Source organism: Hippopotamus amphibius, chromosome 17 (genome assembly GCF_030028045.1).
Source record: "Hippopotamus amphibius kiboko isolate mHipAmp2 chromosome 17, mHipAmp2.hap2, whole genome shotgun sequence".
In the NCBI taxonomy this organism is placed as follows: Eukaryota; Metazoa; Chordata; class Mammalia; order Artiodactyla; family Hippopotamidae; genus Hippopotamus; species Hippopotamus amphibius.
This window is the reverse complement of record NC_080202.1, coordinates 36,220,917-36,246,467: the sequence shown is the minus strand read 5'-3', so window position 1 is coordinate 36,246,467 and position 25,551 is coordinate 36,220,917. Positions and strand designations below refer to the sequence as shown.

At 39.2% G+C, this 25,551-nt stretch overlaps 1 protein-coding gene across 2 annotated transcripts in view; it reads right to left on the bottom strand.

The window, feature by feature from the left end:
* The window catches only part of SPOP (speckle type BTB/POZ protein), a 66,656-nt gene that overhangs the window by 1,905 nt on the left and 39,200 nt on the right, over window positions 1-25,551 (bottom strand). For both annotated transcript variants that reach the window (XM_057716137.1, XM_057716139.1), the window contains 8 exons: window positions 18,573-18,715; window positions 17,835-17,956; window positions 15,765-15,916; window positions 15,515-15,642; window positions 8,436-8,613; window positions 5,149-5,204; window positions 4,499-4,621; window positions 605-747 (listed from right to left, as the gene is read on the bottom strand). In XM_057716137.1, the coding sequence (XP_057572120.1) occupies window positions 605-747; window positions 4,499-4,621; window positions 5,149-5,204; window positions 8,436-8,613; window positions 15,515-15,642; window positions 15,765-15,916; window positions 17,835-17,956; window positions 18,573-18,650 (980 nt within the window). In that variant the 5' untranslated portion in view covers window positions 18,651-18,715. The remainder of the gene's footprint in view (window positions 1-604; window positions 748-4,498; window positions 4,622-5,148; window positions 5,205-8,435; window positions 8,614-15,514; window positions 15,643-15,764; window positions 15,917-17,834; window positions 17,957-18,572; window positions 18,716-25,551) is intronic.

The following is a 25,551-nucleotide window of genomic DNA, read 5'->3' as shown; positions in this document are numbered from 1 at the left end:
GTTGTGAGGGCTTTACAAGGCCTGCTTCTCTTCCTGCGGTTTTCCCCAACGCTTGCTCCCCGTCGGGCAAAGGAGTAGAACATGTCCCACTGAGAATTATTTCAGAAAGTAATATGGTCATTTAGGATGAAGGAACAGATCTACTGGAATGGACGCCTCTTTCTCAAAACAGTATTTAACGACCACATCTCCTGATTATGCCTTCTCTCTTCCCCACTCTGCAGTCAACCATTGGACACTCTTACTAACTCATAAAAATCCACTTCCATTCTCCCAGAGATCTGCATGTCTTTTTTTAAGCTGGTGACTGTGAAGTAAAGATGCCATCGCTTTATGGGACACAGGTTTTTCAGACCAGCAAGTTGTCATTTTCATCAATTCCAACCCTACAAGGCAGCAAAACACTTCACTCACCAATCAGATTAGACTGATGAAAGCAAAACCATTTTTCACACTGTCAAGCTGAAGGAAAAGATGGACACTCTCTACTTACTAGTAAAAGCTTAATGAAGCTACTTGCTTGTTTCACTCACCAATTCAAAGTCTTTCTCATTTGCTAGCTAAACCCAACTATCCTGAAAGCACTTTGAAGATGCCAACTCACTAGTTGATGAAATCCACTGCCTGAGTTTTCAACTGATCTGCGCTGTGGAGGTCAGCCAGGATGAGAATTTCTGCGGCGTTCTCCACGGAAAGGTTACTGCAGAGGGCATCCTCACACATGACCTTTAAACGCTCCAAGGCATACTGTAAAACACAAGCGTGGCTGTTGTCAGAGCAGGAAGGGCTCTGGGCTGACTGCTACTAAGTTGTTTTCTTCAGCTGTACCACCATATAACTGGATACCTGAACAAAACTGGACAGACCATGAAAAGGCTGCTACTGCAATTATATAACATAACCATACTCCGAAGGCCAAAATGAAGACAGCCAAAATAGCTTGCAAGGCTGCCATTCAAGTTCTAAAGTCTATTAGAAAAATGGAGATTATGGAATAGACGAACATCTTCAAATTTTCCCCTACCCTGACTACAATTAAAGTGTCATCATCACCTGCCCTTACAATGAGGCATCTCTCTGCTTCAAGTCAACAGGGACATTACATTTTAAATTTCTGCAATCGTTTTATTTAGAGCCTGACTAGGGTGCGGCACAGTCCTTTCTACTTAAGCATTGTCACCAGCCCAGCAGGATATTCCAACTGGCCCATCGGGCTGTGAAAAGCAGCCCTGTGGTGACTTTCACCAGCACCTCTGCCACTAGTTGTTTCTGAATGAGGGTCAACCAAAGGCCTCCTTTTCAACAGAAGAGGATAAATGGAGTCCTATTTTATTGGGGTTGAGGTTAAGATTCTCAGGGTACAAGAATAAAGCAACAGAGACTCTGGATCCAGTTGCAATCTAAAAACTTCCTTTTTTCCAAGTAAAGGGTATAAATAAATATTTTGGAAATGAAGGTCTAGGTTAATATTGGGCACATCTGATCTATACGATTTGTTTTGATGCACTGTACTACTTGCTCTCAAATATATTATGAACTTACTAAGAAACTTCAGGGAAAAGGGGGAAGAAGGGATAAGAGAAGGCACAAAGTAAAATGTCACTAGTCAGTTCACAGGAGGATGGTTTGCTCTGAGGGTATCCACAGTCTCTGTATAGGTCCCATCTTAAGGGCCTCAGAATTCAATGACACAATGCTCCTCCAGGCTGAATTATAACAATCAAACCAGGACAATTTTATTGTTATGAATTCTGGGTGAGGAGGCATATCTGCTGGCACAGTGATCTCCTGCAGCAAAAAGAGTTTTATTGCTTTTGGTGCAGCTTTAATTTCTTACATTTGAGTAACTGGAAAACAGTTTCCATGGGAAACAGGAATGACGCTAGACAAGAAAGAAATTAGGTTGCCATTTTTGTTTTAAAAGACTGGAAAAGGTTGAGTAAATGTTCAGTCTTCATACAGCGCTGCATGGAATATTCATCTGATCCTTTCTCAATACATTCTTTTAAAAGGACTTTTACTGTGAATAGCTCTGATCCCTACTGCATAATTAGACAAAAGTAGCCATTTTTGTCCCTTGGGGACGAAGTTTCTTTTTCTTAATTATGCTTCTGAAAAACCTGCCTAATGGCAGTACTTACCAGAGAGATTGAAATTGTGTCCCCCAGGCCTGGGCAACGTGTTTTGTTTTGTTTTTGGTCTAATTACACATGTCCCCAGGAGACTGGAAAAGCTCAGAAGAAGCTGTTTTAGCCTCCTGGATAAATTCTAGATGTTTAGATCCTTCCACGAAAATTTTCTTATTCTGTTTTCCTGAAGCTCACAAGGAAGTATAAAGGTAAAAATGTTTTCAAATAAGCTTAGAGCAAGCACTGTCTAATGGGAAATTCTGAATGGAATCTGAAAAACGCACCCTTCAGTTACTTCTCATTCATACATACGTTTAAAGCACGGCTGTGATTCAACTGCTTTATCTAACACATTGCACTGAAAAACACCACCCTGGGAATGTCAGTTCAGGCTGACCCCATGCTCTCTGTACTTACAGTAGGTTCCCAGTAGGCTCTCTGGTTGAGGAGCAGGAAAGAAAACCCAGGGACACAGATGTCTAACCCTGGCTCTGAGAATGTACAACTCTGAGTCTTAGTATTTCTGTCTAAAAACTGCACCCTGGGATACTACTCAACCTTATGGGAGCTAGACAATGAGGGGGATAAATGCGTGGTGTGTATGAGCACAAGTGACTGCTTCATTTCAATTTTCAAATCAGAGGGCAGGGAATTCCCTGGTGGACCAGTGGTTAGGACTCCGCACTCTCACTGCCAAGGGCCTGGGTTTGATCCCCAGTTGGGGAACTAAAATCCCACAAGCTGCGCGGGACAACAACAACAAACAAAAAATCAGAGGACAGATGAGGCAGAGTCATCATTATAAACTCATATTTATAAAAAGCAGCCATTTGGGCTGTATATTCTACTTCCCCAGAGCTCACAGCAAATACTTTCTTTCCGTTTCCACTGAAAGCAAGTTTCCTCTGGTCAGAAATGAGCCAGCCTGGAAGGGTATAGGATGTTTGCATTGCTTAATTGTACTTAATAAAGTCTTGAAAGGTGGTAAGAAGGATATAGCTATGATTCAGTCCTTTCCACTGGTAGCACTGATTGGGTTTATATGCCTCATCCTCTACAAACATTTCAAAAAGATGATCAGTAAAGATAAAACCTCCACTGTAAACACAGACACCTTCCTCAGAGGTGCAAAGGGAGGAGGAAGGAGTCTACTCCAGTGACTGAATCCTGGGAAGGCTCCAGTGCCCTTAGGTCAGAGTCAGCTGTGACCCTCAAGCGGGTGCTGCAGTATCACGGCAGGAAAAGGAGGCACCTCCAGCAGAGAAACATCTTTCTCATGGGGTCTGCTGCTGGCTGGGTTTAAGCCCTTTAACACCCTTGCCTCAACTGCCCCCCCAATATAAGAAAAGCTTCCACAGGATAAATAGCAATCCTTTCACACACACCGCCCGCCCCCCACCCCCCGCCCCCAGTGTGTTTCCTCAGAGCACAGGGCCTTGGAGAAACAGGTCACTGCTCTCTCTGGTGTATCTACACAATGAAGATCAGTTTCCCAAAGTGTGTTTTGGGGAACACTAATCCCCAGAGGTGATCCCTGAGAAAAGTGACTCCAAAAGGTAACTAAATTGGAGAAATCTGTCTATCATATTCTCTTACAGAAAACTCACAGTGCACACTAACATACTAAAGGTTCTGAGAAATCCTGCTGTAAAAGAGCAACACAAAAAACCCAATTTGACGTGGTGTTTTACTAACCTTTTCCCCTCAACCTCAATCACGAGCCTGCTGTTCTAGGTAATCACCATATTTCCTTAAGGCTAAGACCTACATTTTTGTTTTCACACTTTTAACAGTTCTCAAATTAAAATGTGTCTTACAATCAAAGTATACACTTATTGCGGTAGTATCTCTTTTTTCCCAAAGAGCTACTTCTCATTTTAAAATCCTGAATATGGTATATTTCAATAACTTCTTAGGTAGAAGTTGAAAATGCTAATAAGCAGGGCACTAAGCAAAAGTTATTCTCTTACTGACAAAGTTTAAGTAAAAGTTAATGAACTCAAGGATATTTTTTGTAAATTACAAACCCAAATTATAATTTATAAATCTAAATGTTAGTACTGTCTGAATCTTTAAAATCACTGTGGCTAAATTTGAGATTGGCAGGAGAAGAGAAGTAAATATCAAACTTATCCTTCTTTTCCATAGTTAGGGTGAGCATATAATTTACCATTCAAAGTAGCACACTTCTGAAAATAAAAAGGGTGCTATCAATAACTGTGTTGGAACACAAATGTAAACTAGGATTGTTTTGGCCAAACTAAGATATATGCTCATCCTGCTCACAAAGTAACATAAAAGCCAGTCATGCAACTCAAGAGGTCATCAAAACTCCAAGTCTTGTTATTATTTTTCTGTTCTTATCTCACCTTGTCAGCAGCTGCCAGCAAATCATCAGCCATTTTGTCGAGGTTCGGAGCCTTCCCCGTGTAAATGAAGCACATCATTTCCTTAAAAACTTCAGGCTCCACATCATTGATTTCAACCCGATTCTATGCAAAAAACAAAAACAAAAAACAAAACAAAACAAAAAAACTAACAATGAGAAACATTTCAACAGAACAAAATCCCTAAACAATTTTCATGATTTTAAGCTCTGATGAAGAGATGCGCTCATATCATTTTAAATCTAACATGAATGGAAAATTCCTCTTTGCCCTATTTGATTGTAACAGCCTTTTCTCCCATCATATGTACCACCTTTGTTTTCTCAAATACAACAGCAAGACAACTATATCTTTGATTTTTCACCTTTCTTTTCATCAGTAGAAACACATGTCTGATACCCTCACCCAAGATGATGTGGATGATCTGCCTGGAATAGTGAGTCTGCTTCACCTAGAATGCTTCCAGACCACCTCTCTCTGCTCTCAGAAATTGTTCACGGAACTGTACTGCTTTTAAATAACATAATAAGAAAAAAAAAAAAAAAACAGGAAAATAAATCTGCTGCCAAACTGGGAAATGATCTGATTCTAGCGACCTAGCGAAAAAGACATACCTCTATCCTGTTACATACCTTTTTGCTTTCCTCCATTTCATGTTCAAACATGGCACTAAAAACTGGAGAACGAGCTACAGAGTGAAAGGAAAACAGAGACAGATATGGTTATCACACCAAACTCTCTTGGTTCTTCTGTTATGAAGAAGAGATCATTTTCTTTTTTTTTTCTTGGCCACACTACATGGCTTGCAGGATCTTAGTTCCCCGAGCAGGGAATGAACCCAGGCCATGGCAGTAAAAGTGTCGAGTCCTAACCGCTGGACCACCAGGGAACTCTAGAAGAAGAGATCATTTTCTTTCCTGTCCCACTGCTACAAAAATGGTCTTTTATATCAAATTATGCAAGAACTTTAAAATTCCTTTCTTTTTATATCATACCAATAAGTGAACAATTATTGTATAATACACAGGAGAAAAAATAAATCACTTCTTTCAAAATAATTTATTAGCTCCATTCCAACCATTCATATTTCAAGGAGATTACTCAAATTACCTATGTTAGGTGACAATGATGTCCTCTGGGTAGATCTAGGGGTTCAAATGGAAGGTCCTTCATGGTCTAAGCGGGGTGTCCTAATGCCTGCATTTTTCCCGGAACAATGATACCTACTTTCTCCACTTCCAGAGACCATACAGGAAGGAGGTCAAGAACAGAGCTCAATGGCATCCATTAGCTAGATGAAGTGCAGGCTTGTTTATGGCAGGCTGTCTGCTCCTCCAAGCCATGCATTATCAACAGAGAAGATAACACCCCAAAGAGGTGAAAACAATCTTAGGTATCACAATCATTTGTGGCCCTTCAGATCTTAACCCAACCAGACAAAATCTTATTCCTTAGTATTCAATGTCTCTTAATTTTTTTCCTTAGGGATAAGAATAACGAAAAAAGGTTCAGAAACAGTGTTCTAAGCCATGCCCATTGTAGTCTAATGAACGCCATGAAAAATAAGTAAACTTAATTTCAAACATGAAACTAATAAAATGGCTAAGAACTCAAATTTTATCAGGTTGTCCAATAAATCACGGGTTTTGGTGAAAGCTGAGACTACCAATCTCTACCTGAGAGAGGAGGAACAGATGGAATATATAGCAGGAGTTTCAGCTAACAGGTACCTGGAACTTTGACCTAATTTATGTCAGAAACAACTAATTTTAGAGTTGCCATTTTTTAACCATATAATCTTGGGCAAATCACGTAACCCTTTTAATCTATTCCAAAGAGAATATCAATTCTCATTGTTCTTATCTCTGAAAGTTTACAGACTATAAGGTACTATATAAATATACTACAGAAGCTGAAGACTAAAGGGCTGGTACTTTTAATAAAGAGGGAAGGGTCCAAAGGAGCAATATACCTAGAGGGACCAGCGGATAGACAGAAACTGATGTCAGGAGAATAAATAAAATCGTCTAGGGAGACAAGGTAAAGTGAAAAGAGAACTAAGGCAGACCCTTAGGAAACAACGTTTAAAGGGATGGGTGAAGAGGAGGGAGGCCACACGTTACAAGCAGCCAGAAAGCCAGCCAGAGAAACACAAGGAGTCAAATATATGTAAACTAAACAGGCCCTCAAGTTTACGAACTAGCAGGTCACATAACTCTGGACAACTGCTTTTGTGGCATGGAGACAAACCGAGGATAACTGGGAGTAAAGAACAGAGAGAATGGATATGCTAACTCAAGAAACTTAGCTCTGGAAAATAAAGAGAGAATAACTAGAGGGAGAAGCTTGAGCATGTTTACAGGCTGAGTGTAAACAGGAAATAGGAAAAAGAGATGGCAAAGACACCAGATAAGAAAGGTATAACTGGCGGCACAAGATATGAAACAGAATAGCTGTAGAAAGTAGGCTGCCTTGGACATGAAGAACACCTCCGCCACTGAGAACTCAGAGAAAAATGCAGGAATGGTGAGAGGCAAGAGCCGAGGGATTTTCTCTTGAAAGAAGTAGCAAGGTCATCTTTTAGGAGGTGGAGATTAAAGGAGAGTGGTAAAGGTCTGAAGTGTCTATTGTGGAGAAAAAGAAACCGTGCTGACTATGTATCTGTAGAAAGAGGTCTCAGCAGTGCTGAGGGCATAGCTGAGTGTGGAGACACTAACATAAGAGTTAATGACTTCCTTAGCAACCTAAATGTCCATCAACAGATGAATGGATAAAGAAGATGTGGTACATTCATACAATGGAATATTACTCAGCTGTAAAAAGCAATGTAACTGGGACATGTTTAGAGACATGGATGGACCTCGAGACTGTCATACAGAGTGGAGTGAGTCAGAAAGAGAAAAACAAGTATTATATATTAACACATATATGTGGACTATAGAAAAATGGTACAAATCAACCAGTTTGCAAGGCAGAAATAGAGACACAGATGTAGAGAACAAACATATGGACACCAAGTGGGGAAAGCAGGGAGGGCTGGGGGGGGGGGGGGAATGAATTGGGAGATTGGGATACCAAATTGTACACTCTAAATATATGCAGTTTATCGTAAAAAAAAAAAAAAATCAAAAATCATTAAAAAAAAAAAAAAAGAGCTAATGACTTCCTTTAGCGATCCTCAGTAACACCTAGTTGAGAGAGGGAACAGAAAGAGGCTTAGATTGAGCCAGACTGAGGTTTTGCCAGGTTTGCATTTTAAAATGACAGGGCCGAGGGTCTTGGTAAGACATTTGTTGCCTGAAGGTTCATGTGATTTCCTCTTACATCTTTTGGCCTGACTATAAGTTTGTGGCTGAAAGCTATGCTTCCCTGTGAGGTAAGGCCGTCAGTCTGCCTTGTAAGTTCTTCCTGTGTGTCAGTCTTTCTGGTCTTAAAGACCCAAGGGCCTGTTACTGGAACTGATCTTCCACGTCACTGGCAACATTCTCATTCTTCTAGTATGTCTGTATGGAAGAGAAGACTAAGGCTTTCAGGGCTGGGGACTTGGCTATGTGGTGGTTTAGTCCCAAACCCAGAATCCTCTCCATTACATCCTAAGTCTCTGTCTAGGGGCTGATACCTGCTCTTAACCAGTGTTTTGACATCCAACCTCTAGGTGCAAAGGCATCCAATACATATCATCATCCATTCCTTGAAAATGGTGGCCTAAGTCCACTACAGAGAGAAAAAAAGAAGTAGCATTTTATGGAGAGTAGCCTTTTTGGTTTTGACAACTAATGTCACCACAATATAAAAATATATATAGTTGCAGTTTTTCTGTACTAGTTCAAACAGTTGAAGTTATTCAAAAGGTGATTATGCAGCCTACTGTTTTTCCTTGTTTAACCACAACTAAAGCTCCCCCTGAATAAATACCAACCTGCTAAGATAGCTTTGTGAGCCTGGAATTCCTGGCCAGCAACACACAAACAACAGTCTGTGAACCGGGAATTCTCCCACAGTCCTCCTAACTCATCTGCCAATCGACACTCAGGAACCTTCACCATATTCATGGTGTTCTGGCCAGAAATGTTGACGGAATCTTGCACCACACTCACCTGTGAAAGATAAGAAAACACAGTCCAAAGCTTTTGTTACCAGGAATTTTCTTCCCAGCAGGAGGAGAGATGACTTTTACCTTGTTGTTATAGTACATTTAGAAACCCACGTTAGTCATATTCTCTTGAAACCACTTTCACAAATCAAGGCTTTATCCTCTGGATCAAGTAACTTCCAAACTATTACGATCATACTTATTCTACACCATCTCAGGACAATAAGGAGAGAGCCCCACAAATCTCCTTCTCCTCTAAGCTTCTAATAAGCTCTGCCTTCCCATCTCTGAAAAACCTAAGCAAAACCACAGGAGGGTAAAAACTGACAGAAAGAAATGTTAAACCTCAAGTATCTACCTTATTCTGCCTTAAGCAAAAGGTTAAATACAAAGAACTCCTATAGAAACTACCATTTAAATTAAACTCTCTAAAAAAAAAAATCTAATAAGCCTAAAAGCACTTCACTTATCTCAGTTAGATCTGGAACATAAAAATAAAATGCAGATTCTATAGGGCCTGGTAAATAATTGGCGTTTCCTCACAAATGTTAGTCTAATGAACGGGACTGGGCTTGGAAGATCTTGGGTAAGTGATAACTGGGTGGGTACCCCACACCATTTACACCCTTACTCTGTCATTCGTGACAATGATATACAAGATGACTGGCTCCAGCTGGGCATGCACTTACAGCTTTGGAACAGAATGACGACGATGGGTTTATAGAGGAACCCAGCTTGCCACCTGGCTTCAGCAACAGCATCTTTAACCAGCTGAATTAACTGTTCGGTCTAGATAAAAACCCTGGTAACTTCTAGACAGGTCAATGAAACTTAGATAAATTTGTCGGGATACAAAACACAAGGGTTTATAAACCACATAACATTATAAAATAAATGTAAATTATCAAACTGAAGATGAGACCCAACAGATCAGTCTTCTGCCTGACAACCCTGGCTATGCTTCCTCTCCTACATCATATTAGGTTAGAAACGTTAAAATGAAAGCAGAATTCACAAACCTTGAGAACCAGCTCTCCACTCTTACTATTCCTATGAGTTAGATGAGAAAGACAGCAAAGGAACATCCTAAATGGTCCAAATTTCTTTCAGCCTTCAAGATGCAAGTCATCCCTTAAATGCAGTCATAAACCCAGAGGCAAAGTTTATTGTTGTTGTTGTTGTTGTTGTTGTTGTTTTTACTGTTTTAGCTCACTCGCTCGCTCTCTCTCTCCCCTTCTCTCCCTCTCTTTCTTTCTTGCTGCATTGGGTCTTCATTGCTGCGTGCAGGCTTTCTCTAGTTGTGGCAAGCAGGGGCTACTCTTTGTTGCAGTACGCAGGCTTCTCGTTGCGGTGGCTTCTCCTGTTTCAGAGCATGGGCTCTAAGTGCAAGGGCTTTAGTAGTTGTGGTGTGAGGGCTCAGTAGTTGTGGCTCGCGGGCTTAGTTGCTCCGCAGCATGTGGGATCTTCCTGGACCAGGGCTCGAACCCATGTTCCCTGCACTGGCAGGCAGATTCTTAACCACTGTGCCACCAAGGAAGTCCCAGAAGCAAAGTTAACGCCCCATTCAAATGATTTGTAGTCCCTTCTGTGTAGGAGTGAGATACTTACTATCAGATCAAGAAGTTTATTCATTTGTTTAAAACTAGCTGTTAGAGTCTTGAGCAGTGAAGCAGCCAAGTTAATCAATTACAAATGTGCTCAGCACTAGCAGCACATTTATCAGAGCCAGAGTATAGCATGATTTTAATAGCCCAGGACCCAACACAAACCACCCCACAGAGATTGTCCCATGTAAGATCTCTAATTTCATTCAGCAACTTTCTCCTATTAACACCCTTACTCCTCTGATATAATATTAACGCCAAAAGTAGAAGTACCCTATTTCCAGTTTTAACTTCAAAATACTGCTGATTTAAAAACAAACAAAACACCAAGGAAAAGACCAATTAAATCCAACTTCCTCATAGGGAAAGGGAGGAATCTCTTGGGATGGCCAATGAAGGGAATGGAAAATGCTTTGGGCACTGGGTTCCTATGCCTGAATTAAACCAGGCTGACAGGAGCCCAAAGTCATTAACACTCGATGGCAATTTACTAGACTGGGTAAAGTGAACTGGCAGGAGCTAAGCTGATTTTCAAACTGCGGTTACCAGTGGGCTCTGTGCTGGTTACCTGTGTACTTGGTAATGAGTGGGGCCCAAAGACTGACCCCTCTCACTGGGGCAATTCCTCTCTAGACACAGACAAGAACACAACAGGAAGGAGAATGTACCTTTACTGTCTGAGCCAGACTTGTTCTGCAGATATATGGATGCCTGGAGTCTCCAGAGCTCTGAGTGTCTGGCACCTCTTACCAACATTAAATACGCTTAATTAAAAATAAATTTTAAATGGCATTCACAAATGAGTCTTCAGAGCCCAAACTTTTAACTCAGAAAGGGATTGTTTTCCTCTGCAAATTATGATGCTAAAATGATACCATTTTGAGAAAAACTAAAGATTTTTTTTTTAATGCCTATAAAGTTGACTATGGAGACTCATTCAGAACTGCAGCTGTGACGATGACATGACTGTGATATTTATGTCGTCGTAGAAATGACTGCATGGAAATGTCTCAGGAAGGCTCTCTAATCCTCTAAATTTCAAGCTGTAAAAGGGCCTCACTTTTAAAGTCAATTCCTTTCTCTTAAAAAAGAAAATTTCATGAAAAACAAAATTTCATAAAAGATTGTGCCATTTCTTATGTATTTTGTCTAAACATAGGAAGTCAATGTAAAACCACTGGAATATATTTTTAACTTCTATATAATTAAAACAAGAAAAAGTAAACAGACTGCATATAGATTGTTTATAGCAGGGGTCCCCAACCCCTGGGGCCACGGACCGGTACCAGTCGTGGCCTGTTAGGAACCGGGCCACACCAAAGGAGGTGAGTGGCGGGCAAGCCAGTGAAGCTTCATCTGCCGCTCCCCATCACTTGCATTACCACCTGAACCATCCCTCCACCCCACCCCCATCCGTGGAAAAATTGTGTTCCATGAAACCAGTCCCTGGTGCCAAAGAGGCTGAGGACGGCTGGTTTATAGCAACAGCATATTCTAATCAAAAGACTAGCAACAATCTACATGTCCATCAGCAAAAGAATGAGTAAACCAATCAACTGTTGTGCGAATACACAACAAACTACTGTACAGCACTAAAAAAAAATCAATGAACTATAGTTACATTCACAATATAAATAAATTTTAGAAACATAATAAGAAAATAGCAAGTCCTAGATGACTACATACATTCTGACACCATTTTCATAAAGCTCAAAAACAAGCAAAACTAAACAATATATTGTTCAGGAAAACAAATAACAAAAAAAGAGAATGATAATTCAAAAGAGCTATTATTATCATCATCTGAGTAGAGAGACAACAGGTCTAACGGATAGGGGAGAAGCATATGTAGGTCAGTTCTAAGTTACTGATGATGTTGTTGGGTTGGGTGGTAGGTTTACTACGTTATCAAGTTTTACAACCTATAAAGATAGTACATATTAAATCACCATTTTTGTAGGTCAAGGACAATCATTATTAGTATTTTCATAAATTCGACTAATATATCCAAATAATCCATTAAAAATGATAAAAAGAAAAATTAATAGACCCGCATATTTAAAATTTGGCAAAAATACATATTCCCAGACTTTGAATGGATATTCTATGTTTGATAAGAAAGATGTTTTAAGAGTTAACTAGTAGCTAGATATTTCATATTTGGTATTTTATATTTCATACGGTATTTAATATTTCAACTTTAACTGCAACATTACAAAGAGGCACCGGAATCTTCTACCTGTCAGAGGCATACACACTGAAGGTGGGATACACACATCTTTATTGCTAACAGCTACTTGCTTTCAATATAAATAAATGGAAAGAAGATCAAGAGAAGCTGAAACATTTCAAGTAGACTTTCTGTGGTCCAAACTATTAAGGAGAAAATTGAAAGTGTAAAGCTTCATGATTCTCTCTTTAATACCAAAGAAAAGTTGGTAGAGCCCAGGTTTCCTTTGGTGACTGGCATTCAGTTTCACTTAGTGTAGCACAGCAGACTAGAGAGGGAAAATGGAGAGCTGACATGGCCCTGGCACTAATTTGCTGCACAATGCTAGGAAAAATTACCTAACCTCCCTAGGCACTGCTTCTCTCCTCAGTAACACAAAATGAAGAGAAAAGAACTAACTTAGCTCAAAGGACTGTGATAAGAGACAATTCAGGGAATGTGTTAACTAAGCAATATCAACTTGGAAGAATCGCCATATTTCCTAACAGTCCGACGGAAAGATCACTGAGAATCAAAAGTGAACCCAGTGTGGCACATTACAAACAAGACTACCCATTCAGCATTTTTCAGAGTTTCATTAACAGTTACACCACTGAAATACAGCCCGAACACACAAAGGTGTGATTCTCAATCTTTCACCTTAGGATTCCCTCTTGTGGCCTCTGGGAACAGACTAAAAACATTCACAAAACAACTGTACTTATTATTTACATCAGGAGAGGACAGAAGTGCCTGGGCCAAAGACTGAGTGAGGAATGGAACAGTGGAATACTCATAACCTAAATTTGTATGTGGACATCAACTTCACAAAGGCCTCTAAATTATAAGAAAATACTAACTGAACCAATAATAAATAAAATATAACTATGAACAAAATAAACTTGTTTATAAATATTTCATTGATAGAAGGTAGAAAAGGTCAAAGAGACAGAATTTGCACCAAAGGATGATCTAGCTCTGAAATGTACTAAGAACTTAGATGAGCTGAAGACATTTTTAAAACCCACACATCCAACACACACTCCCACGCAACTGTCTTGCAACGCTGAATGCTACTAAGTCCACAGAGAGCCTTGGAACAGAAACGAGTCTCACTAGGCACAAGCCCAAGAACGAGAAGCAACACTCAGCACCTGTGGCCAACAGATAAGTGTGAGAGGAACAGATGGCACACCTGGTCCGATGGTAAGAAACCGATGGCATCAGCAGAACCCAGCAGACGTTTCCCTGTTCAACATCTCCTCATTTCCAAAGTGTCATCTCACCTCCCTTCTAAGTCAGTAAGACATGTCTAAACTTAACCACAGGATTTCTCCTAAGAGAATTTCATATGGGGAAGCAAAGAGAGAGCGTGCCTCGGACTTAACCGCAGGATGAGAGATTGCCAAGTGAGGGCAGGCCAATTGGTTTCCACATCAAGAATGTCAATACAAGCGCTGGAGCAGATGGAATGGATCTGGTGGTGGTGCAGCAAGGAAGCATGTAAGAAAAGGCTGGACTCACTGTGGACTTGAAAATGCTGCAATAAAGGTTTTTGTATTGCCTAAAACACCAGATGCATTATTTAGAGGTGATTTCTCTTCCTTCAGAGAGCAGTTCAAAGATTGGCTTTCATTTCCAACAGAAATTAGAATTTTCCACTATTTTAAGTTTTTTCTGAAATATAGGACCTCTAAGGTGGGTGGAACATTAAATTGATGGTTTGTTTATATAACATCCAACCTCACACAAAACCACATAATTGTTCTCATTTCTCCACTTGGGCAACTGAGTATGATCTGTAACTACTTGGATTTATGTAGAATTCAAATTCCAAGTCCATCAGACAAAAAACAACTACAAGATTTTATGTATTTTTACAGATGCCATCACTCTAGTATTTCCTTGTTTTACTTAGCAATTAAAAAGGAGAAAAGTTATGCAAACTATATTTTATGTATTCAGTGTGATATTTTAATAAACTATACCTCCCAAATTTCCTCATCACCAGCAACTATTCAATTAGCTGTGACTTGGAAAAGAAGCTGGCTACTGCTGGCCAGGCCTCTTCTACAAAAGGGCAAGATTCCTAAGGGACACCGTCCCTGCTGTGTAGGTGTGATATGCCTTTGGAGCTGTCCTTAACCTTAACTCCCAATGTAAGCCTATTACTTGACAGAGCACACTGCTAGCTGGGGAACTTGCCTGTACCCTCCCCATGAAAGCACAGTGGTCATTCTCATAAAGTGATGTTGCTCAGGAAGTGGTTCCTTGACCACTCAATGTATAGGGAACACCAACATCCCAGATGACTGGCGGTTTTCTTCATTTCTTACACTGTGAGTTTATGAGTAGTTATAAATGTATTGATAACAGCATGAAATGACTAATTAGCATATACTCATTAAAGATAATTTTTCAACTCACTCTCAGTTTAGGAATTTTACTTCAAGGCTTCTCCTATAAAAGGCTCTTTAGTCGTTGGGAAGAGAAGGGCTCTCCTAACTGACTACAGATAACTCTCTTAGCTAACTATGAGTTAGAGAGCTTTACATAAACTTCACTCTAGAAAAAATGGTTCTCGCCTTCCTATTTCACAATTACCCCAGCAAGACAAACTGGAGACTCAACAACTGATAAGAGTCATCTAGTTCAAAAAGCAGAAAAGGAAAGTGCTCTGTCAAACACATGTGGACTTCATACTCAAGGAGGAGCCAGAAAGCTCAAGGAACAAATGTATTTACATATCTAGTTGCTGGTCACTGTCCTCAGCTTAAAGTAACTCCTTCCGAGTGCTTTCTGAAAAAATCCGCAATGAAAAAGCCAGGATCCTGACCCAAGAACTAAAAAATCACACACCAAGATAGCGCACAATCTTTGTTTTTAAGAACAGTAACAAGTGGAAAGCTGAGCTGCCCAACAACCTTGAAATCACGGCACAGCTTTCAGTCAGTCACATAAATAATATTCATGCAGCACCACTTCAATTTGGGGATTTTTCTCACTCTCCATCCTTGGTACAATACAATTAAGTCTACTGATACCCATCAGGTCTGGGAATTACTACTCTCAGAGCGGGTAAAAGGACTCACCTCACAGAAGAGGGTAAGCTTGTCATCAGGGAGAAGCCCATTGGCCTCATCCAAGAGAAAATCTCTACGGATGAATTTTTTGAATCCCCAGTCTTTGCCTTGCACAAATCTATATGCCCGTTGACTCTCTAGAGTGAAAAAAATATATATATATTTAGGATTACTCAAAAAACCAGGTCAAATTCATAATCTGTCAATGTATAAGGTTGCTAGACATGAAAATAAAGAGTTGAACAAAGATAACATTTACCCATAGCTTTGGTTTCTTCTCCCTTGGCATTCAGGATGGAGAATTTGAATTTTGCTCGAACTTCACTCTTTGGACAGCTGACCAGTAACAGGTAAAGTGACAGGTAATCTTTGCTTTCTTCATCTAGCCCTTTTGGATTTACCCGCAAACACCTACCCAAAACAGAAAAAAAATGTCGAAAGCATCCATGTTTGTAGGCTTGTGAAGTGATAGGAGGGAACTAGAACATCAGAATCAAGAGAGGGAGATGTTAAAAAAAAAAAAAAAAAAAAAAACAAAAACCCAGGCCCCATAGCAGGAGATTCTGATTCAGTAAATGACTACTTGGAAATTACTTTTCTAGAGCAAACTGAAGCACCTTTTAAAAAGTAAATAATAAAGGGGCATCCTAGAATCTGACAACACATCCCTTGCATCTCTCCCTCCTTCCTCATAATCTCCCAAATCACTCTTTTTCTCCCTAAAATATTTTAAAATTCAGCCTAGACAATCTATTCTAATCCTCAGTCTCAGGAAAAGCAGCCCCTTATTTTGTTGGAACTGCAGTGAAACTAGGTAAAAAAAAGTCAGTGGGCCTTTTAATATCACTTTGGGAGAGAAAAAGAATTCTAGAGAAATATGTGAGGAGTAAATAATCTTTTATAGATATTTTATCAATCTGGCAATAACATTCTAAGATTAAAATAAAGGAGGCAGTATGGAGGAAGCACAGACAAAAGTAAACTCCCATCACACAGGGTAGAGTTCCAAGCCAGACTTCTAAATAGAGTTAGAGATGCCAATCTGTTACCAATGGATCAAAACAAAATTCAGACAGAATTTAATAGGTTCATCTCAGTTAAGTTGTAAATGTCATTAGCTGAACTGCATGTGGTTCAAACACTGCTTCTACCGCACATAATATATAGGCCATATGTATCCTTAGGCCTTGCCAGTGTTATGGCACCTCTCTCAAACAGGTGGCCCAATTCGGTGCTTCTTTAGGAAGTGCATATGTCACATACATCACTATACACGGTGCTAAAGATGCGGATTTAAGTACAATGCCTAAGAATAAAGCTTCTCTCCACCTAGTAGTACACTGCTTAATGTGCATGGCCAACAAATACTAAATGAGTGGAGAGTTGTGAAACTTTTCAGTGGGTTATCAGAGGTCAAAAATGGTGGCTCACAGATGTGTGTTCTGGCTTTGCAGGGAGCACATGGTTGTATCCACAACTGCCTGCTCCTCCTCAGGAAAACAGATGGTTTGGATGGGACTGACCCCCACTCCCAGATCCTATTCCCCCTGCCACAGGGATCAACTGAGTGAACCTATATCTAAACCAATCAGTGCATGCCTGACATATTCTTGGTCACACAATTCGTTCAGAGAAAGTTCAAAGACTTTTGTTGGATGGTAGAGGGTAATGCCCATTGCTACTGCCAGTCATCCTTTCAACCACAAGGGAAGCTAAGCTTGAGATGTCAAACAGTGTGGAGGACAGGGCACAGCAGAGAGTGATGGGGTCCTTAATCTAACCACTGGGCTGGCTGCGGGATCAAACTACCTTCAAAGACATCCTACACCATGGGCGTTCCAGTTACATAAGTAAATCTCCTTTACTGTTTAAAAACAGGCAATCTAAAAGTCAAGAGATAGTACATTAAAATCTATATTTCTTGCTTTTCTTGAAAAATCAGGAAATCTGGCGATGGTCGGCCCTTATTCCCACGTGGCTCTAGTCAGCTGGAGCTGAGTAGCCACCACTTCCTTTAGAAGAAGACTCACTAGTTTGCCAAGTGGTCAACACTCACACCAGGTATGGATGTTATTTACAGTGTTGGCCCTCTTTACTCATTTACATCACCCTACAACCATCTGAGTCTGCTGCTCCCTAATATCCTTATTGAATTAATTCAACGAACATACAGTGACTATCTGTTATGTATCAGACACCGAGGAATACATTAAGAATAAAACAAAGTCTCTGACATCGAGGATCTTACATTCTAGTCAGTCTTCCGTAAAGCCAAGCAAAACAGGCAACTTTTAGAAAAATTTTTATAGCTAAATGTATTCTTCCTCACCATTTCAGTTTATCATTGGCTCCTGATGAAAAGGTTGAACTTTTAATGACTTCACCCATTTCCTCCCGGCAAAAGCTAAAGTTATTGATGGTCCACATGTAGGAGAATTTCACTACCTTGATCTGTTGACAGAAAACCAGGAAGCAATTAAATAGGAAGTGGGCAACCTGAAAAACAGGTTGGAGATATGATAATTTTCCCCCTCCCTCCCTCTGCATAATCCCATCGGAAGATAGCACTTGGCCAGCATGGAGGCTCAGCCTTTTCTGTCCCTCATTTACATTTTAAGAAATCTCACAGTGACCAGCTGCTTTCATAACTTTTCTCAGCTTCTGAGAAACAATGGATGGAAAGTGAGAAAAACATGGCCAAGGCTGGGAAAGCAGGTGATTAAAGCCACACCTAAAACGAACCTCTGCTCAGAGCAGTGTTTGATGATTTAGATGTTGATACCTCTAACTGGGGTTGCAAATCTCAAACCTGGTTTCCCCTTGAGTTGCCCAACAGAGGAACTTCCATCAAGGGGAATGTAGGTAGTAGATCTAGTTTCAAAGATTTCCCTCTTTCAACCTCTCGTGAAAAACAGTGGCCTTAAGGTATTCAGATTCCTCATGGAAAACCAAGGAAGGGAAAGCTGACAAGTACTTTATTTGGCAGGTATGACCAAGAGAAAGCAGGAATGTCAACGTAGAAATCAGATTCCTTTCATCCACCAAAATCCTTGGAAGAAGCACCTACCTGTGTGTAGCACCAGCTCTCAGCTACGGGGCCACTCGACATTTCTGCCGGAGGTGGAGGACTTGGAACCCTTGACATCGCCAGTTTGAAGGTTAAACAAGATTTCCGAAGTCAGGGGACAAAGACTTCTGCTCCTCTTCACCCTGGTTGATGCAAGAAACAAGAGAAGTTTATTAGATGAACGGTATACTATCCTATTATTTCCATTTGACCTTCCAGAGACTGGAAGCTTAGTCTCCTGCCTGGAATGCTTTACCCTTATCATTCAAATGGCTCCTTAACACTCAACCTCAGAGAAGATCACCTACCCTAAAGCAGTCTCCCATCACAATGATATCACAAGGATACCATCACAATGATATCACAATGATACCATCACAATGACATCACAATGATATCACCCTATTTTAATCTTCCGCACAAAACTAATATTATCTTACCAAATGAATTTACTCAAAGGGTACTTAAAGTATATTCATGAAAAAGCTACCTAAAGAGGAGACAGCTGGTGAACACCACATACAGCTTTACCACTGGTTCCTTCCCTTGGGGGTATAAATACTTCACTCCTAAAGGAAAATGACCTTGTTACCTTTCCAACCACCGTCTCATCTCCTACACTTCAGTGCAAACTTATTAAGAATAGTCTTCTATTTCTCAACCCATCGCTAGCTGCTCTCTGGAAGGGCAACATTTACCCCTTTTTCAGATGTTCTGCATTCTCTGTAGCATTAGAGATCTCTTTCCACTTACACTTCATCAGTATCTGATTTTCCAGATTCTTTTCCTTGCTTTGTCTATTCTCTGACCATTCCTCAATCTCTTTTATTGGATTCTCTTCCTTCACTGCTGTTCCCACGGTTTAGTCTTCAATCATTTTCTCAATCTACATTCTCTTTTGTGGTAGTTTTATCCATAACAGTGTCAAATTTCTGCCTTTATACAAACGTTTCCCAAATCTCTAACTTTGACCTCTCTTATAAGCCTCAGACCATTTCCAAATGGCTGCTATACATCTCAACAGCGTGACCCAGTAGCAAATCAAATCCAACTCAAAATCCTCCCCTCCAAAGCCGTTCTAAACACAACCATTCAAAAAAGCTGTGAATTTGGTTACAATTTTTAAGTACTATGAACAAAGCCAAAAACAAACAAAAAAAGCTTGCAATGCATGGCAAAGAGACAACTGTATTAACATATGAACTGATATATAAATTATTTCTACAAAATAAATAAGAAAAAAGCCAACTACCCTATAAAAATATCAGTTACAAAAAGGAAATAAAATAGCCTTTATTAAACATTTTATACTTATCAAATCAACAAGAAAAAAACCCAACTATACCATGTATGGAGATATAAGAACTCTCATACACTGGCTGGAGAGACTGTAAATTAGTAAGTGTATTTGGGGTAGGAATTTGCCATATCTAGTAAAGCTGAACCCACTTATACGTAAGACTTAGTAATTCTACTTTTAACTATATATGTGCTAAAGTAGTGGTTCTCAAACTTTAGGCGCATCAGGATCACTTATTAAACAGATTGCTGGGCCCTTCTCCTCAGAGTTTCTGATTCAGAGGTTTGGAATGGGCCCAAGAATTTGCATTTCTAACAAGCTCCCAGGTGACCCTCATATGCTGGAACATTTTGAGAACCACTGCTCTAGAAAAACTGCACATGGGCACAAGCAGACACGGCCAAGGTCATTCAATGTGGCAGTTACAGACAAACGAACTAAAAATCCATTAGGATTGGGTTATTTTCATACAATGAAAAACTACTTCAAGATTTAAAAGTAATGAACTACATCTATAGCACCATGGAGATGAGATCAAACACAACACTAATGAAAAAAAGCAAGTTTTGGAAGATCATGTGCAGTACATTATTCATGCAAATTTAAGATTTACATATTATTTACAGATATATGCATACAGTAGAAGTGAAAAAAGATCACTGACAAGCTATGTATCAGATTCATGACAGGAGAGCAAGTAAGAAGAATGAATCTGGGAAAAGAATATAAGACATTTCAAGCTGATTTCTCATGTTTCTTTTAAAATCAGGATGACCTGAGGCAAATATGACAATACAAATATCTTTTAGTTTCAGATGATAGCTACTTTAGTATATATTACCCTTTGTACTGTTCTGCTCTATCTTTAAAACATATTATTAATTTAGTTATTTATTTGTAAAATATTTATTTGGTTGTGCCAGCTCCTTAGTGCAGTGGGCAGGGTCCTTAGTTGTGGCAGGCAGACTCCTTAGTTGTGGCATGCGAGCTCTTAGTTGTGGCATGTAAACTCTTAGTTGCAGCATGCATGGGGGATCTAGTTCCCTGACCAGGGATCGAACCCGGGCCCCCTGCATTGGGAGCATGGAGTCTTAACCACTGCACCACCAGGAAAGTCCCCTAAAATATGTTTTATTAACTGTAGGAATAGTGTAAGGATGTACTTACTTCTATCATATCATACATTGTCTGGTTTACAATACACAAGGGAGGAATTTCTTTCCTGAACACCTGGTCTGTTTTCAGCTATGGAGAGACAATACTAACCTATAACGGATCATGTTGCCCTCTTTGCTTGGCTAATAGGAAGCCCTGAGACAAATCTGACCCATCTCTTGAAACTGTAGGCTCATATGCTCATTCTATATGCTATATTCTATTATAGGCTCATATGATCACTCTACTATAGCTTTATTATTTTCTTAATGTTGTTATTCACTTTGCTATAATTCCCTGAACTGTTTATTTTACTCTTTGATGTATTAAGTATTTCTGGCAACTGCCTCAAATCCCTCATAGAAAGAGGTATAAATCAAAAAAAAAAAAAAATCATTCAAGCCACACACGTTCACTGGCCACTTAAGTAATAAGCATGGAAGAGGATTAATAAGATATAGCTGCACCCTCACAGAATAATACCACCAGTATTACCAGGGTCCCCATTGGGTTTAACACTATCCTACATGTGTTTGTAATTAAAACATCCCATGTAATCACAGATGAAGTTGTCTTATACACATGATGTGCTATTTCACTTAAGCTAGCAAACAAAGCACTGCAATGGAATTTGGGCCTCCCTGGTTTGTGCAATTCAGGATTACATGATAATATCAAGAAAAGATACCTGTGATTAAGGCAGGCTTGAATTTGATGGAAAACACATTCTCACAAAACTGTTCGTCTTGTAGTGAGTAAATGCATCTTAGGCGGTTTTACAAACCCCAGTTACCATTACTGCCAGTAGGAGCCAGAATGAATTTTCAAAGTTTCCGATTAAAACTATCTTTTGGCCAGGTTGGCAATGAAGATGTGAATTTTACATGTTAGTTAAGAGCATAAAACTTGGCTCTGTAGGTGTGAGGTACAGGCTCAGCTCTATATTGACAGATCATAAAATACTAACTTGAGTTTATTTTTGAAGTTTAAAAAAATACTTCAAATTTATCTAACAATTAACAATTTAAGAATTCTTTAAGCCTTAGAAAAAGAGAAGGTAAAAAACCAGTTTATTTTAATGGCTTAACTGTCGCTACTGAATCATGGTCCATTATCACAACCAGGAAAAAAAAAATACAACTTCGGTCTTGGCCATTTTTTCCTATCTTTTTTGCTTCTAATATATTCTGTAGACAAGTCTTTGGTTTTTTAAAAATAATATCACCCACTTTTCTTCCAATTTTTAAAGTGTCCAACCCAGCAGCCAGTAGAACTGGAGAATCAGCTTTAGACTCTAAGGAGCTCTAACCACACAACCTGCTGGGAGGGAAATTGACTAGGATAGCACAAGTCTAATTAATTTCACTCATAGCAGGCAGCATGGGCAGTGTTCATCAGCGAAGTAGCCTGGTGGTACATGAACTCTTCAGCACTTCATGCCAACTGCCACAGGCAACCAGCAGAAAAACAATTTTAGAAAAGAGGAGGTCTATTTGAGGGTCACGGTTTGAGAACCTTTGTAGGAGACAACTAGCACCAAAATATACCGTTGCTGGCTTCAAACAAGTTAAAACAAGACTGTCCAAGTTCTCTACTGAGAAATTTATTTTCCAAAGCTTAGCAAACTTCCCAGTACTCTGACAATTCAGAGGCTGAACATATCTCTTATATACCACCATTTACTTTCCTGTTCACTCTATTAAATCCTGACCTATGAGGCTACACCTCTTCTGAGTCACACCAATAATATACTTTAAAATATCTGTCAACTGTAAAACTGCTCAAATTCCAATGAAGGTAGTAGCATCAGTTAGCAAACTAACAGCAATCTCTAACAGAATGCTTTGTAGCAGATATTATGAGACCATGAAGTCATTAATTATTTTTGATAAGAGATTCAAGTCAATCAATAAAATATGATTTCTAAGAACGTTAAACTTTGGAGAGCAGACAGAAGTAAAAAATAAAATGAATTAATGCTCTCATGACGCACAGATAATGCTTTCAATTAAATCTACACAGTGCACTTCTTTTCTACCTTTTACACTTATGAACACTCCTGTTGCCTCCAGTAGACTTTAAGGAGCTTGCAACTACTCTTCTCTGTACCACCTGCCACTTAGCACAGCCTGCCTAGAACGAGGCACTCAACAAAAATACCTTGATGACTAAAACTTTTATCCAGTTGCATTCAAGTTCATTAACATTTTTGCTTGTTTCTTTCACATATCTCTAAAAGAGCCCTCTGAACAGAGCTGAGTATATTAGGTTTGTAAATGCAATGAGAATCATTAATTTGCTGTTTTGGATGAGTTACACACAAAGCCAAAAACTTCTAGCCTGGCACTTTCAAGTATCAGTTCTGGTAAAAGTGAGTTTTTCATCCAGTATCAAATATATCTTCATTCTACCAGAGAAGAAAGACTTGTTATTTTTTCCTTCATTTTGAAAACACATATCAGTAATCTGAACTAAACTCTTACAATAATCAGGATACTTTCGAGATAGAAGATTAATTCCCTATACAATAGAGAGAAATGTCCCAATAGTTTAACCTGCAGTTAAACATGCAGAGCTAGGCTAGAACACTCTGCAAAGTGTTATATAGACAGCTTGTGCAGTTTTTTAATCTTTTATTTCGTATAAGCATTCCTCCACCTTCAATCTAATCCAGTCATCCAGAGGATTTTTTAAAAAAATGAACTAGCATGGACGTATCACATATATGAAATCTATGAGTTAGCCTTATATCCACCAGTCTTAAAACTACAGGATAAAATTATGGAGATACTAGATTGAACCATTAAGTTGTTTTTGTAGGCCAAAGATGGTCAAAAATCAGCAATTTCAGGACTTCCCTGGTGGCGCAGTGGTTATGAATCCGCCTGCCAATGCAGGGGGCATGGGTTCAATCCCTGGGCAGGGAAGATCCCACATGCCGCTGAGCAGCTAAGCCCTTGTGCCACAACTACTGAAGCCTGTGAACCTAGAACCCGTGCTCTGCAACAAGAGAAGCCGCAGCAATGAGAAGCCCGTGCACCACAAGAAAGAATAGCCTCTGCTCTAAATAAATAAATTTATTAAAAAAAAAAAATCAGCAATTTCATGTGGTTTAATATAATACACAAACATGCACAAGTTAGATGGCTAAGAACACGTTTTCTTGCCAAAGAATGGTTGTTAGGGACTTTTTAAAAGCCTGTAACTTTTTTCTTCTCTTGGTTTAAAGCCTGGTACAGTTTCCAAGTAAGGAAAAATCCCAATGTCGTAACTATTTTAAATTTGAGAGACGTTTGCATTTTCCAAAACAGAAGATGCCAAAAGACTGCTGACAAAAAAAAGACAGACAACAAACAAACAAACAACAAAACCCCCAAAAAACCCACCTATAGAAAGACTTGGGTATACTCATTTTTGAGAAACTTTTGGGACCTCAAAGGAGTGTTTGTATTTCTTCTGTTACAGTGTCCTCAATCATACACACCCCAGGAGGTAATAACTTCTTTCTTATTACCCCAAGGACAGACTATTACAGGTCATACTGACTTCCTCTGTTACAAGGTTTGAATGACTTTTGAATATTTGTTATGGGTAAACTTTTGCAGTTCAATCTAGTCTAACAAAATACTAAATGCACTTTTTTTTTTTTTTTTTAATTCAGAGACATTCTTAAAATGAAATGAAACTAAGGACAATCAAGAGAGACTTCAATCAGCAAAGGGAAGACTGGGGTTTCTCCTGTCTCAGGTCAGGTTCATGTTTCCTAAAATTTACAAGTTAAAGATGACTGCTTTTTTCAAATTGAAATATAACTGACATGTAACACTATATTTTTAAAAAAACTCTTTAACAGAGGGATTTAGAATTGAGTGAATCTAAAGATCAAGAAGAAAAAAGTCAACAAGCTAACAGAAAAATGGGCAAAGAACAACCAATGGTTTATAGACATGAAAATATCAATGGTTCTGAAATATGTGAACACGAGCTCAACTCTCATTCAGAATAGATAAATGCAAATTAAACTACACATTAATTCACCTAGTGAATCGGCAAAGATTAAAAGATTAAAATGTTTGATAACACTTGCCCAGTGTAAGGACAACTTTTCTGATTAGAGTATAAATTGTTAGAAACTTCATGAAGGGAAATGCATACCTGAATAAATAAGAATGCATATACCCTTTGATCCAACAATTCCACATCTAGAAATTTATTCTACTGATATATTTAATATGATAAATATAAAAGGCTTGTCAATGTGGCACTATTTGTAATCACAAAAAAAAATGGAAATAACCTGAACGTCCATCAACAGTGGGCTGATTAAATAAATTATGATACAATGTAATAATAATATCTATTAAAAAAAGAATGAGGAAGCTCCTTCTATCTAAAGATGCAAAAAGGGACTTCCCTGGTGGTGCACTGGTTAAGAGCACGCCTGCCAATGCAGGCGACATGGGTTCGATCCCTGGTCTGGGAAGATCCCACATGCTGCGGAGCAACTAAGCTCGTGCACCACAA